At 39.6% G+C, this 15,510-nt stretch overlaps 1 protein-coding gene across 2 annotated transcripts; it reads right to left on the bottom strand.

Moving 5' to 3' along the window:
• Window positions 1-178: 178 nt before the first annotated feature.
• Window positions 179-15,451, bottom strand: LOC143711932 (uncharacterized). 2 transcript variants are annotated; one of them, XM_077204121.1, is made up of 11 exons: window positions 15,367-15,451; window positions 13,449-13,494; window positions 11,899-11,994; window positions 10,906-11,095; window positions 9,839-9,990; window positions 9,604-9,747; window positions 9,375-9,518; window positions 8,433-8,576; window positions 7,914-7,933; window positions 7,468-7,678; window positions 179-6,020 (listed from the first exon to the last, which is right to left on the bottom strand). In XM_077204121.1, exons 1-11 carry the CDS (start codon window positions 15,415-15,417, stop codon window positions 5,800-5,802), a joined length of 1,419 nt encoding a protein of 472 aa, XP_077060236.1. In that variant the 5' UTR covers window positions 15,418-15,451; the 3' UTR covers window positions 179-5,799. The 2 variants fall into 2 exon arrangements, with proteins under 2 accessions (XP_077060236.1, XP_077060235.1); XM_077204120.1 differs by having other exon boundaries at window positions 8,433-8,579.
• Between the last annotated feature and the right edge of the window lie 59 nt (window positions 15,452-15,510).

Below are 15,510 nucleotides of genomic sequence, written 5' to 3' on the forward strand. Positions count from 1 at the left end.
TAGATAGATAGCATTGTTTTTATGTCTTATTATGTTTTTATGTTTTATTATGCTCAAATATGTCGTCTAGGTAGGCAGGTCACTAGGTTTTTCCCATGTCGATCATTCCCAAAAATACCGTCTAGCAGCTTGATGAGTTTTGAATAGGCCTACACATGAAAAAAAATTCCAGTCTATAGAGTAAATAAAGACATAGACTTTATTTTCTTTGTAAAGCATCAGAACACATTAAATTACAAAACCTCCATGCACACTGCCAAAAACAAACATAACAAATAGCAAAACAAATCAAAATAAATAAAGCTGACACACAAGCAAAAGTAAATGAAGGATGTGAGGTGTATGAAGCGTCTTCTGAAGGCACTCTATTGCAGTTTTTAAAGTTGTCATTTAAAGGTTGCAGGTTAAACGCAGTCTGCCCTGACCTCCTACAGACACCTTCTTTCCAGAGGTGAGGTCGGGTTTTTTTAGACATGCATATTAAACACCTACGTGGTAGAACAAAACCCTGTTTAGAAACAGACAGATGAAGTCTCTTGGTTCTCGACCACTCACTTAAACAACAAAACAATTCATGCACATGCATGCACATCATCTCCTTTTTTAGTTTTATTGCAGTCTTGTAGGATATACGTTGTGAAAACTCAAAACACTTTCGTGGGCGTTTTTCTCACCCTGTCTGTACCTCCTGTGCTCACATTCGTCATACAGTGTCTCTAAGAGGAAAAGTACATAAAAAATAAATAAAAAAAATAACAGAAATTTTTGAATTTTTTTCAATTCAGATGTGCATTTCGAAAAAAATTGACACGTAAATTAGGCGTAAAGGCCCATTCACACCAACAACGATAACTATACAGATAATATTAGCATCCACATCATCGGTTAATGCTTGTCTGTCACTTTAAATGCTCAAGCTCATTACAGCAGGATGGATTCTGATTGGCTGCCAATGTTTTTATCGTTCATTAGCTGGATAAAATCGTTCTGAAAGTGATTCCAACAATATCGTTTCTCTGCTGTTATCGTTATTGCTTTGGTGTGAACTCTGCTATACTGTTATTTTGAGAACGATTTTTAGAACTATATCTTTATCGTTATCTTTCTAGTTATAGTCCTTGGTGTGAACGGCCTTTAAAGAGATACTTCAGGATTTAGCATTAAGCTTTGTATCAGTAGAAAACCAATAGTATTTTCGAATTACCGTGCTTTTTGATGACGCAAAATCATCATTTTGCGTCATCGGAGGATTTTTGGGCCAGAGGCTTAAAACTACAGCCAGTACTAGTAGCTAGTTCCGCATGTTTTTACCACGCTCATATGGGGCGGGATCTCACTCACAGAAAGTAAAGATATGCTGCGTCCCGATTCGCATACTATCCGTCCTAAATAGTATTCGAAATTAGAATTAGTACGTCCCAAATCGTAGTATGTTGAAATGAGTGTTCCAAAGATACCCGGATGGTCTACTTTTTCCGGTCAGAATCCGAAGTGCAGATCGATGCGCACTCTAACTGCTGATATTGCCCACAACCCATCGCGCGTTGGACGAGGATTCGATTACAACAACAAACACGAGTGAAAGGTGTTAAAAAACTACAGACATGGAGGACGCGCGAGTCCGGTGGTTATGTAGAAAGGTTTAGATAAAAGGGTTTGAGTGGGTAATTATCAGTATCTAACATGACGAAAAATTATTTATTCAATGTTGTCTACATTATTTTGCATCTGCAGCAGCATTGTGAACTTTTGTAAAGATACGTTTAGCCATTAACTTTTAAATGGATCATTACATTCAAATTGCAAACACATGAGGAGAGTCACCGCATTAATGACCCACGGCTGCAGACCAAGGTGCCACAACATTTCTCTCCGAAAAGGTAGGAAATTAAATTAGATTGAATGGAGGATTTTAACTTTGACAAGATGATTGACAGGGCAGTTTACAGTTGCTGGACGCACGCGACAGAGCTGTCTGTTAAAGATGACGAAGTAGTATGTCCCAAAGCTTGCCTAATCTTTTGCTACACACTCAAAAGTATGTACTTTTTCTTCACAAAAAGAGTACATACTTTTAGGTCGTAGTATAAGTAGGCGAATTGGGACGCAGCCATAGTGTCAGCCATCTTTCTGTAGAAGCTAAGCTAACAGGCTCTTGCTCTGTGTAGAAAGTTTGTAGAAACTTTCTGTGTAGAAAGATTATAGTAGTCTAATCACGATGGCGGAAGGTAGTTTTGAAGTTGAAATGGCAGAAGGGGATTTCGAAGATCTGTTGCGCGAATCTGATGCTCGCGGCTAGCTGTACGAGCCACAATACAGCGACGAACAGTTGCGGGAGATGGAGGAACAAAAGGCGGCCGGAGCAGCTGCTGCAGCAGGGGAGCAAGACCTGACTCGAGCCCGGCCAGACTCGAGCTGGGGCGGACTGGTGGTGTCAGTCCTCTCGCCTATGGAAACAGATAGAGAGTCCTATTGTGCTTAACGTTACTGTTTTGTAGACAATATCGCCGACACCTAGCAGCCTACCGTCACTTTATGGAATGGGTCCTGCAAGGCGAGAGACATAGTAAAGGCTATCGTCTCGTTTTGCCCACCTGTGTTGTCCAGGATATCAGACGGAGATATCCAGCTCCTGAAGGGCAATAACTCACATTGGTTGTGGTTCTTTGTATAAACCTTTACTGTTACTAGAGTATTTATTGTATTAGCCTAGAGAATGTGCGGAGAAATTTTTCGGATACTGCCGCCTGTAACTGGTAGGCGTGTTTAGGGAGTGGCCTGGCCTCGTAAGGGCAGCAAAGTAAGTGCATTCTGGGAGTTGTTGTCTTTCAGCCACATGAGTAAAAAATACATTTTCTGCCTTTTATCAGTCTAGAATGCTTCAATTTCAAAAAATAATTTCACATTTCTACTATATAAATGACCACTATTAAATACACATTCATCTTCCCAGAGCAGAAGTATCCCTTTAATCTTCTTGATGTGCAAAAAGGCAAAACTCGTAACTTGGCGCTCTACATCTGGAACTTTCGCGCATTCTGTATTCGACTGTCAGTTCATTCAGGGTAGCCTAACCAATACATTATGTCAGCATGCGTGTTTCTCGGGAAGCGAAACGTATCGGTTACTAACGTTACCTCGGTTAACTGAGAATAGGGAACGAGTGTTGCGTCTAGTTAGACGCTATGGGAAAACTCCTTTTCTCGAGAAAATTGAAGCCTTTATTTAGAGCAGAGCGTCTAGCTTGCCATTGGCTGTGCTGCAGCAACTGCACATCCTATGGCGAGGCGGCTGAGATGCGCGAACAAATCAGGGCGCTTCGCGCCACAGCGTGTTAGAGGCCGCCAGAAGTGGCGTGGCTTATTACTATATTAGCCTGGCCAGGTCACCATGGAGTCAGGTTAAATCGACTGAAGCAAACACTCGACGGATGTGGTAGCATGGCAGGGTAGGCAACACTCGTTCCCTATTCTCAGGGAACCAAGGTTACGTTAGTAACCGATACGTTCCCCATTCGAGAACGGTCACGTTGTGTTACGTCTGGCTAGACGCTATGGGAACCCATTGCAAAACGCCATGCTATCACCATTATTTCACCCTATATTATTGCTCTGAACATATGCACAAGAGGCACTAGGATAGAAGCTAGGAACTCCCCTGAGCCAGGGAACCCCGGGCCCTTATAATGGAGTATACTTATCGTAAGCTAAGCATTCTGTTAGGGCGCCAGTGTCTGTTATCAGTGGCATATGCTTTGTAACGGGCCAGGTGACTGATGTTTGAACATTTCGGGCCGCCTGAACTGTACAATTATGAAAACACTCTTTATTCTCTCTGAACGAGCTGCCGTTGCTACGACGTTCGCCTGTAGTGGAGCACGCTTTACAGCAGGCCCACGGGGCGATCTTAAGGGTGGGATAAACAGAATGGGGGGATAGCACTTTTTGTGCTTTTTTTGGTTCACTGTAAAAAAGGCGTTTGTTTGCAGGGGTGCATTCTTGATGATGGGCCCATTTACTGCAGTAAGAGCATCTACAGTCACCTGAAGCCAAGTGGGAACTGTGAGATGTGCACGAGCTCTCTTTGAGGGGGATCCGGCTGCAGCGGGACTCAAATCCTCTCTTTTACCCCCCGCTAGGAGGGAGCCCAAGGCACAGGGTCCAACACAATCTTGGGTCGGGGGCCCTGAAAATGGTGCTCTAACACAATAATAGCCATCCCCCTCCCGATAGCCCGGTGGGTTGACTTAGTGGCTCGAAGGATTAAATCCGTAGCGCTGCGCAGATCCCTAAATGCCTCTGGAACTGGTCCAGTCTCATCCATAGCATGGAGGAGTCTGGCCTGATATACCTTTAGAACGGCCATGGTGTTCAGGGGCGATACAGCTTGGCCAGCGGCGGCATAGGCGCGACCAGCGAGAGCTTTAGTGGTGCAGCACGGCTTGGATGAGTGGACAGCTTTAGTTTTCCATCCGTTAGAGGTGGGCGGGCATAGATGCACGGCCATGGCCTCTTTTAGGAGTGGCATTCTGTCATACATCTTCTACTCAGCGCCGTCGATGATCGAGAGCGTGGCAGAGGTAGAAGATTTCATGCGCACTGAATACGGGGCGCGCCATGATTTTGTTAGTTCTTTATGACCCTCTGGTGGGGGGCCTGCTGGCACCCTTGCATGAAGCACCCATTGAGCCGGCTCACACCAGGCTCCTCAGGCAGGGACTAGTCGATGCCGAGGTCGCTGATGGCCTTTGTGAGGACGCAGATTAGTTCGCCGTCGACACTCACTCTGGCTCCGTCACAGCTGGCCTGGGACTGAAGAGCAAGGTCTGGTGTCGAGCTTGGCCATTCCCTCCCTCAGGCGCAGCGGGCGAAAGGCTGTCGTCGCCTTCTTCCTGAGGCCCCGAACGAGATGATATCATTTGCTTGAGATGAGGGGCAGAGATCCATTTGCGAGAACAACACAGGGGAGTGATGGGAAGGCTGTCACAGTGTAGGTACCCGCTGTGGTTGAGTGCAGCTCTTGCGTGGGCGAGGTCCAGGCAGATTACGCACTCGCTGTGACGGTCTCCGTCGAGCAGAGAGTCATGTGGTACAGTCGATGAGAGGCATTTGCATTTGCAACAACGCTCTCAGAAATTGCTCTTTTAGATCAGGTGTCGCGACGGCGAGCAAGCTGAAAGCTTTTATATAAAGGATATGGCTTCTCTCGCCGGATAGGTGCAGGTTAACGGCAAATTCAGGGAGGCGGTGCCGGTCCTCAGACTCTGCTTAGCTGGCAGTTCGCTCGTTCCGCTGCAAGGTGCACTTCGACGACAAGATCTATGGAGAAGTCAATGATGTGAAGTTTCGTTGAAGGAGATTAAATCTGACTCCATGGCGAGCTGGCCAGGCTTATATAGTCATAAGCCCGGCCCCTTCTGGCGGGCTCTGACGCACTCTGGCGTGAAGCACCCTGATTGGTTTGCGTGTCTCCGTGGACTCGCCATAGAATGTGCAGTTGCTGCAGCACAGCCAATGGCAAGCTAGACGCTCTGCTCTATTCTCGCTGTGCAGCTGCACTGCGTTTTAAAATAAAGGCTTCAATATTCTCGAGAAAAGGAGTTTTCCCATAGCGTCTAGCTAAATGCAACACGAAGTGACCGTTCTCGAAAGGGAACCATGACCTTAGCATTTAATATTGTGCCACGATCTACCAGGAATATTACACCTGGCCACTTGTGATTTTCAGCCTTGTGATTCAACTTGGAACCTTGTTGAAGCCTATTCAGTAGTTCATGCAAGAAACCACATGTTCAAGTTCTCACTTTCCAGTTGCTGGCACAGGAAAACTCAAAATCGGTTCCTCCTCGGCCTTCTCCTGTGCACTCATTGTTATTCTGACCTCCTGTGAGTCTGGATTTGACTCTTGCTGTGGTGCGCTGATAAGGGGAGTGACTTCTTCGCAAACTCCTGCCTCTTCCTTTTTATCGCCTGAGTTGGTGCCTAAAATCACTGTTCCAGGAGAGTAGATGTAGATGGACCCTAAAATAGACAAATGATGATGAAGTCAACAACTTTTATACTAAAAATCAAAACAGGTCTTATTTATACCCTCTCGATGCAAAAAATGCATCAAACTTATACTGCCCATACCTTTTTGTAGCCAAAATAATAAATACGTATGTATGTATGCATGTATGGCTATGAGAAACACACCAGACTGACAGACTGGGAAGAGTGATGCTGCAACAATATTAAATATTTGACTAAATAGGGTGTTTTTTGAACATTCAAGCAGCAGATCCTGAAAACTAAATCAAGATTTTGTAAAAGGACATGTTATGGTCTCTGTCTAGGTAGACAGAGAGGAACCAAACTGTTTTATATCACCTCCAACAGGAGCAGGAAAAAGCTAAAAGGAAATCCAAAACAAACAAAAAAGTTGTAAAAGAAAAAAGCCCCAACATAACAGGAAGTGAAAATGGAATTTAGACAATAGTGGACTAAAGTGCAAGGAAACTGCAAGTGTTTCTGCCCTAAAGGTTAAATGACAGGTTAATTACACATTTCCATCACATAGCCAGTCTAAAACATTTAAGCTCCAACAGGCTTAAGTGACACGCCGGTTCTAAATAAAAAAAATAAAAAAATACTCAATGGAAATTATTGCAACAGTTTCTGGCTTGTAAGAACTTCCTCAAAAATGAGTTGTCATCATTTCCTCATCATGATGATCCCTGTATCATCATTTGAGAATCACAAAAGAAGATGCTCTTTTGCCTACATATATATATGATATGTGTGTGTGTGTGTGTGTGTGTGTGTGTGTGTGTGTGTGTGTGTGTGTGTGTGTGTGTGTGTGTGTGTGTGTGTGTGTGTGTGTGTGTGTATGTGTGTATTATATATATATATATATATATATATATATATAACAGTGCACAGTTATATATATATATATATATATATATATATATATATATATATATATATATATATAATGTACACACATATCTTATTTAAACAAACGTTTATGTTAGATGTGATTAATCAATTTGACAAATCTAATACAAATACAATCACTTAATTTTTATACATTTATCAGAAAACAAAACTCAATAAAAGACTTAATTCATCTCATTTACATTTACGCATTTAGAAGATGCTTTTATCCAAAGCGAATTACAAGAGAGGAACAAAGCAATTTGTCAAGGAGCCAACAATAAATTTCAGGTTTGTAGAGAAGATGTTTTGTTTTGTTTCGTTTTTTGCAGTGTCCACATGACATATGCACTACATTCCAGATCTAAATGAGCAAGAGACTGAACATTTTTAGAGCTTCTTCCTATGATCTACTTCTTTGTTTAATCATGACAGTATTCCTTTAAATGATTTACAAAGATGCTGTACAATAAGTTCAAATGCAATGCGAAGGCAAATTCAACAAAGTTCAGAAATGGCTCAAAGCTCAGGGAAGGCTTCCAGGACTCACCTACAGTATTGCTGACGTTCTCAGCCTTCCCATTGTGCTTCACTGTGACACTAGATTGGGGTGCCATCCCCATACTCTGAACTTTGACCTTTCTGACATCACTGCCAAGCGGTATCTCAGCCTCCGTGTTGTGATCTGTTGAGGTGCAGGATTGGGAATTGGACAAAATTTGGTGGTCACCTGGTTTCTGTTTCCAGTGCTGCTGTTCTTCCTACAGTGACCATAAAACAAAATTATAGGGTAATTTTCACCTTTATGAGAAGAGCTACAACACTATCAAATATGGGAAAAAGTTATGTGTTTTTTGAACATTCAAGCATAAACTATTCTAGTAGAGCCCAAAACTTTGTAAAAGTGCATAATAGGTCCTCTTTAACACTTTAGTTATATGAAGAAAATCAAGTTAATTTAATTTATTGTGATATGCGATCTCAAAAAGTACTTACATGCTTTCCATTTATTAAACCTAAAATGAAAACAAGAAATAAGTAAATACGCTGTGTGTGTCAGACAGAGCTCGTGTAGGTGCGCGGTGTGTATGTTTCGTGCATACAGGCGTTCTGTGGTTTCTCAGGTTGCCACGGATGTGTTGAATGCATGTCATTCTGAAACACTATGAATATATATGTTGAGTGTGACCTTATGGGAATTAAAGCACGTGAGACACAGTGCAATTGGCTTTACTGTAAAAAGTTATCTGGGTGCATTCCAGGCCTCTTATAGACGCTACACAGCACTTCAGACATGACAATAGAATGCTGTGGTTCAAAAGGAGTTTCTTGTGTTTCGATTTAATTTTTTAATTTTTTTAAAATTACAAATTACAAAAACAATTACTGCTGACGAACACCGTATCATTGCAGGGTTGTGTTATTTGTATTGTTTTGTAGCCTGTTGCTTGCTTGTAGCCTGTTGCTTGCTTAAGTATTCATAAGATCCAATGCATTATAGTCTTTATATCATACCGAAGCATTTTGAAAGGGTTTTCAGCGCCTTGCCTTTCATCAGCATACAAAAACCAGCCATGAACAAGAGCATCAACACGAAGATTAACAGCAGCAGCCAACTGGACTGGCTTTCTTTGCTGTCTATTAGTAGTAGATTGCCCCCTGCTGATGACAAAGAGTAACACAATGTTATTTCACTCAACAATCCTATGTACCTGTATTATATTCAACAATATTAATGATTTGATTGCACTAACACTATTGGATGAGAACTGAACTGAACATTTTTTTTTTTTTTTGCAGAACAGCTTTATAGATAAAATGAACTAATTTAATAACTGATCTTTAAAACGGAACTGAGTCAACACTGAACTGACTTTAGTCATCCTAAACGGAAGAAACAAAATTATTATTTTTTTATTTATTTTGATCAGGGTTAAGCACACTTTGCCCACAAATTGTCATTACAATAAAGATTTTTTATTTTCGAGTCCATGATTATGGTGATTATCATTACTGTGATACAATGATTTTATTTATTAATTAAATGAGCACAAAAATACTACCATATTATTAAAAAAAAAAAAACTTTAATTTGGAGGGGGTTTCTGCATTAGGGTAATACATTCATACATTTCGTGAAAATAATGCTACAAAAAACTTGGTCCTAAAGTAGGCTTCATTTTCTTTATGCAAAATTGATTCATTTTAAATTTTAGGTGATATGACTCTGCTATATTCTTTACAGAATCTGGTTATTAGCTTGTTTCCGCCACACAAAAAAATAAACTTGTACTTGTCTAGCAATTGTGACTTTTTTCCTCAGAATTGCAAGTTTATATCTCGCAATTCTGACTTTCATTGGTTAAAAAAAAATATTCACATTAAGATTCAAATATTTTACACATTACATTCCAAAAAGACATCACTGTATATACAATCAACACATCCCAAAAGTACCTCTCCTTGGGGTGGGAGTTGTACTGGAAGAGAAGGTGGTAATGATAATGGAGGAGGTAGGTGATGCTGCCATCTTTGTTGTGGCATTCACACCCTCTCTGCCCTGTCTTGATGTGCCATCTGTGCCCAAGCTCCTGAGGGTTACTATTTTTTCCACAGTAAGATTAAATATTTTATACATTCCATTACACAAAGATATGATTGTATAAACAACACATCCCAACAGTACCTTTCCTTGGCGTGGAAGTTGTTTCAGAAGAGATGGTAGAAATGATAAAGGAGGAGGTAGGTGATGCTGCCATCTTTGTTGTGGCATTCACGCCCTCTCTGCCCTGTCTTGATGTGCCATCTGTGCCCAAGCTCCTGAGGGTTACTATTTTTTTTCACAGTAAGATTAAATAGGCTATTTTATACAATCCATTCCATAAAGATATGATTGTATAAACAACACATCCCAACAGTACCTTTCCTTGGCTTGGGAGTTCTTTCAGAAGAGATGGTAGTAATGATAATGGAGGATGTAGGTGATGCTGCCATCTTTGTTGTGGCATACGCACACTCTCTGTCCTGTGTCGCTGTGCCCTCTTTGAGCGTTATCATTCCCAACTGAGCACAACTGTAGAAAAGGGCACCGAGAGAATGCTTGAGACAATAGCAGCTCTGCCTTTTCATGTTGATTTAATATTGTGTTTAAAAGACAGCACTGGTTTAACATTCCTCAGATATCTAGTAGATAACATGCAAATAACTCAATATTATGTGTGCTTTTGATAACCTTAACCTTCCCAGATAGAATGTTCAGAATTCTAAATGTAACCATCAGAGCTTATATCGCTGTAATTTGCATTCTGAATTGTGATTGGTCTTATCGTCCTTGCATATATTTAACCATTTACAGCTGTCTGTACACTTCACAGGGACAGTGTGTTGATTCTCATACACAGATCTGTGATGAGAATGGTATAAAGTCTCTGATGTGGTACTTTACAGTTACAATAAACCATATACTGTAGTATAACAGACCGAATGCTGAAGTTGCATTGTAAAAATAAGTGGCAAACAGAAGCCAAGATATAAAATGTGTGAGAGATAGAGAAAGTGAGTGAGAAAAAAAACAGAGATAGAGGTAGATAGAAAAATGAAAGAGAGTGAAACTAGCTGACTCTTTATCTTACTGTTAGAATGAATTTATGCTGTTTTCATTCTCTTTCAATTTTGAATGCTGAATTGTTATATGAAGGACTAGCTGATTATTGCCAATAAAATTGTGTAAATCACACATTTACAAAAAGCATGCCTATTAAACAGTTTGAGTATTTCAGTCCCATAAAATACTGTTGCTAGTTTAATGAAGGCCAAAACAGCCCATCACCAAGTTATCCCCTATTTGGATTGACTACAAGCCTGAGGGACTTGCATGCATTAATGATAATTTATAAATAGTTTTTAAAGGTATTGTGGCAACCTAAAAAAAACAGTATCAGACCCATAGTGGGCCATGAATGTTCTAATATGTATGAATGTAACTCACTCTTTATGAGGCTTGCAGGCTGGGTCCAGAGAGGGTTCGCTGGAGAATGTGCCCGTCTTACAGGGAACACATGGTTTATGGCAGTATGTGACATAATTGTTGCCTTCCTTACAGTAAAACCCTGGTTTGCAGAAGCACTCCCGATTGCTTTCCTGAGTGCATGGAGTAACTTCCATCTGATTTTTATCCTCTGTTTCCATCCAAAATGTACAAAAGACATACAGAGCCGTCAATGACCATAATTGTACTAAAACATAAAGAGATCTTATATATTTTTTTTCTTTCTACTTTTCACATTAAGCTTAAACCCAGGTTTGGGACAATTCACACAGATTTGCATTCTACTGAGCTGGTTTTCTGTTGTTTTTCTATGTAAACATGCATCATAGACGGACGACTTTGGTCGACTTTGGTCGCAATTATCCATTAGCAGTGAAATGGATAAAAACGCTATCTCGAGATGTGTTGTTGAACTTATTTTAACTCAAGCACGGCATTATTAAGGCTTGTTACGTGCAAAAGACGTCTGTTCATTTTGTGGCAAAAAACGCGTTCTGTGTGAATGGACACTAAGGTTAAAGTCAACATTTACTTTTTTATTTCACATTCCCAGTCCTGTGCATGATTCATCAATGTTTACAACAAGTGTTAATTCAACACTTTCCTGAGAAGGGTTAGGAAACAAGAAAAAATAGAATGTAACTTGATTTTATCCAGTGGAATTGAATTGAATGGCGAAACTATTCCCCTCTCGAAAACTTCCTTAACAACCTTGACATCATCCATAATAAAATGTTGTTTCAGAGGCAGAGGAAGTTATTACACATTGCTGAAAGGTAAATAGGCTACATTGAACTTTTTCTATGTAATAATGAGCACTGATGAGTCAGGTCCAGGAATGAGGATGAAGCAAGTAAATAAAGGATGACATAATCCAGAGTTTTATTTACCCTTTCATTTAAATGCTGGGAAATGTCATGAACAATCACTAACCAGAACACTTTTGAGTGCAGAATTGACATGTCAGGATTCCCTGTCTGGATTTCCGGTAACAATTACTGTTGCACTCACAGTCGGGTTTGTTAAAACCTACATGAGAAACAGAACACAGAGATCAAGAGTAATCTCCATGTGACACCGCTCTGCTGGATGTGCAGGAGTAAAAGCAATTATGCAGCATGATTACAAGAGTTTTGAAGTGACTGGCAGCAAGTTTCAAAGCACACTCTCATAAACAAATTACAGATACAGACATTCTGAAACTTGAGGGAAGAGCATTCAGTTAAAGGCTGAGTAAACTCCCTATAGTCAATTCACATAAGTCAAGGCTTTATTGTGACAGAGGGTGCAAGCTTTTGGTCAATCTAAAAACACAGAAGATGATCTGTTGATGTCTTCTAATGGCAGTTAGGGACAGACTGACTGTTTTGAACCACCCATCTGTTACATTTACATGTTGACTGGCAGCATGACACTAGATTTTTCAATTTCACAAGGAAACACGTTTTGCAAAACCTTATGACTGTTCCAGTTGGTTTCAACGTGATTTCTAAGGTGTTTCGGAATAGTTGCTAGGTGTTTTTTTTTTACTGCCCAAGATGAGAGAGTCCATCTTCAAGAGTTAGTTTTCAGATAACTCTGGTACATACAGTAGGAAAGTGCATGTACCGGCAGGCAAAAAAGTGTGGCCGCTTGAAGTAAGAGATCTCTTCTCCTCAACCTGAACCACTAATAGCATGAAACTTGTGCAGTACAAAATTAGATGAAGCTAAATGGAATTGATGAGCAAGTAACCACTGTTTTTACTATAAAAGGAGATTGGGACATGCTTATGCTTATAAGGATGTTAAATGCCTGTGTCATTATCTTCAGACATTACACATAATAGGTAATGGTTACAGAGGTTTGTGGTACTTATTTTGAGGTTAGTTATTTTTCCATAGCGTAATTGTAAAAAGGTTATTCAGATTATTTTTCTTTTAAGAACTGTTCTCTGAAAGGTTCTTTTGGGCAAACCCAAAATGGTTCTTCCATTGCATTGAGAAACCTCTATTTTTAAGAGTGTGTAAGCTGTTTTAAGATTAAAACATTGTTTCTGATAAAAACACAAGATATGTCTGTTTAAATGCAATTTACGTCAGTATCAGCGTTCAAAAGACCTGTTTCCCACGCTCTTTATTTGTTTGTTTTTTCTATCAGTTATTTCAAGATAATAATCTAAAGATATCTCATAAGTGAGTAATGGACTGAGATCATATTGTATTGTATGGTTACACAGAATACTGTAGGCACACTCTAAAAAATGCAGGGTTGTTTTAACCCAAATTTGGGTCAAATATGGACGAACACAACTGTTGGGTTAAAAAAAGAAAAGAAAAAATTACCTAACGGCTGGGTTTGTCCATATTTGACTCAAATTAGGGTTGAAACAACCCAGCATTTTTTTTAGAGTGTGGACTGTACTTCAGAAATTTGATCTAATTCACCTCAGGCCAGTATGTTTGAGACATGACAGACGTAAAGATGAAGTGGTATAAACTTACCATTGGGACATGTAGTTGGACAGCTGGCATGCATACATGGAAAAAGCTGTTAAAGAAAAACAAATAAAACTGATTTGCACATGAATATGTTAATCATAAATATTGTCTACTTATATCAGGTTAAATCTTCTACTTTCTGCATTTTTCTTTGGCCTTTAATGTTTTTCTGTATTCTGTTGATCATTAAACCAGATGTAGTAAACTAGGCTTACAACAGTGTTTAAACTTGAGTGTAAATGTGCAGTCGTACTCAAGGTGATGACAGCAAACAAGCCTCCGATCGCATCAGGCAAAAAAAACAACACGTGTGCCCTGCAGATATGGTGAATGATAAGAAGCTTGACTTAACCTTAATGTATTTTAGAAAGGAAGTAAAGGTTCAAAAACACCTTCAAACATTTGTTATAACCAACGGAAGTTATTTTTTATTTTTATTTTTTTTGACTGAGTAGTTTTAGGATTGCATAATCAGTTAGAAAACAGGTAGGTAACATCACGTAAAGTTTGACCCCAAATTAACTCTAAGGAGCGTGTGACACATTAAATAGAGGATGCAGAGAAAAGTGCATGAACTTATTAAATTTACTAGGAAGGGTGTGCAGTTTTGAAGAGTCATTTGATGACAAGAACTGATTGTTTTGTAGGTTTCCCAACCTGCTTGACAGCCTTTACTGTTTTAATTGCAGATGCTTTAAATAAGAGTGTTTTACAGTATTGTGTCACCCTACCGCAGAGTGAAAACAGGTACAGTCCAGGGAAATTCTAGGAATAATGCCACTAGTTCTAGGGAAAATGCCATTGAAGGACAATCGATGGGATTGTGGATCTGGTTGTTTTCATGGCACTCAGAGGACTGACAAATTCACATATGCATGTAATCGTTTTTTGTTTTTTTGTCAAACTGCCTGAGATAAGGGGCAGATAAGAGATAGTTCACAAAATGGAAATTTCTCAACCCAAAAAAACACCCACTGAAAAATTCTTATCAGGTTTGCTTTCATGACCTGGTCACTACAGAAAACCACACAAAATGTACAGGGAAACAAGTTACTAAAAGCAAGCCATATGACACGGTTTCATTCATGCTGTGAGTGGGTGGGTTGGTTTTGCATCGGGAATCCAGAACAATTTGAATGTCCACTATAGGGTTCACCTCAATGATCTGCTTTGAAAGATCATATCCTCTTAGAGATTGGTTATTTTCTCTTAGTCATATGGTGGTAGAACTATTACAATTCAAAGCTCTCCCTCTGTATCTGGGGCAGAAATGAGTAGGTACAGATGAAGATTACCCGTAATTTAAATGCTTTGTTGTCCTCTTACTAAGATGACTGGAAATTCTTTTAAGACTAAATTCTGAAGTGCACTTGTTTAAAAGGCCTCTCAAAGGGTCAGTGTGCTGGAACTGAGAAAATGCGTTTTGCATTCAGTGCCTCTTGGTTGAAACTCTTTCAATATATCTCAGCCTAGTGTGAATATTCAATAACAGTCAACTGATACAGGCTGCATGCAGAACTTTTAACTAATTATTAAATGTCATTAAAGACCAATTGTCAGTGTCACAAAACCTAGTGAGATGCCTGGCATTTTATTTTAAACAATCGGTTCTTTGTAACAATCCCTCATCTTAGCAGGAACTATTTAGACTGTATATGGTTGCTTTGAAGTTTTAATTTGTTTTGTGGAGAAATAGAGAATTAAAAACGCGGTTTAAATTGAATAACAACATCAAATTGTAACATTGTGGCGCTAATTGGAACCCTTATTTTGAAGCTCACTTAGTCTTGAGACACATCCTACAGAGTTATGATTTATTCTAAACCGACAATAATAAAAGTTCCTTTGAAAAAAAAAACATACGTAATAAATTAATATTATTGAAAAACCTCTAGTCGAAACTAGAAAAAGCCAAACTCACCAGATAAAACAGCAGAATAAAAGTGCTACTTGTAGAGGTAGATGGTGTCATGATCAACAGCAGATGCAGATTCTGAGCGCTGTAGTAAATGTCATTCAGTGTAATGCCTTTATATGAGCGCGTCGGAAGATCCAGACCAATGAG

Source organism: Siphateles boraxobius, unplaced genomic scaffold, assembly GCF_051911475.1.
Source record: "Siphateles boraxobius isolate OS27281-9 unplaced genomic scaffold, OSU_SipBor_1 5, whole genome shotgun sequence".
Lineage (NCBI taxonomy): Eukaryota > Metazoa > Chordata > Actinopteri > Cypriniformes > Leuciscidae > Siphateles > Siphateles boraxobius.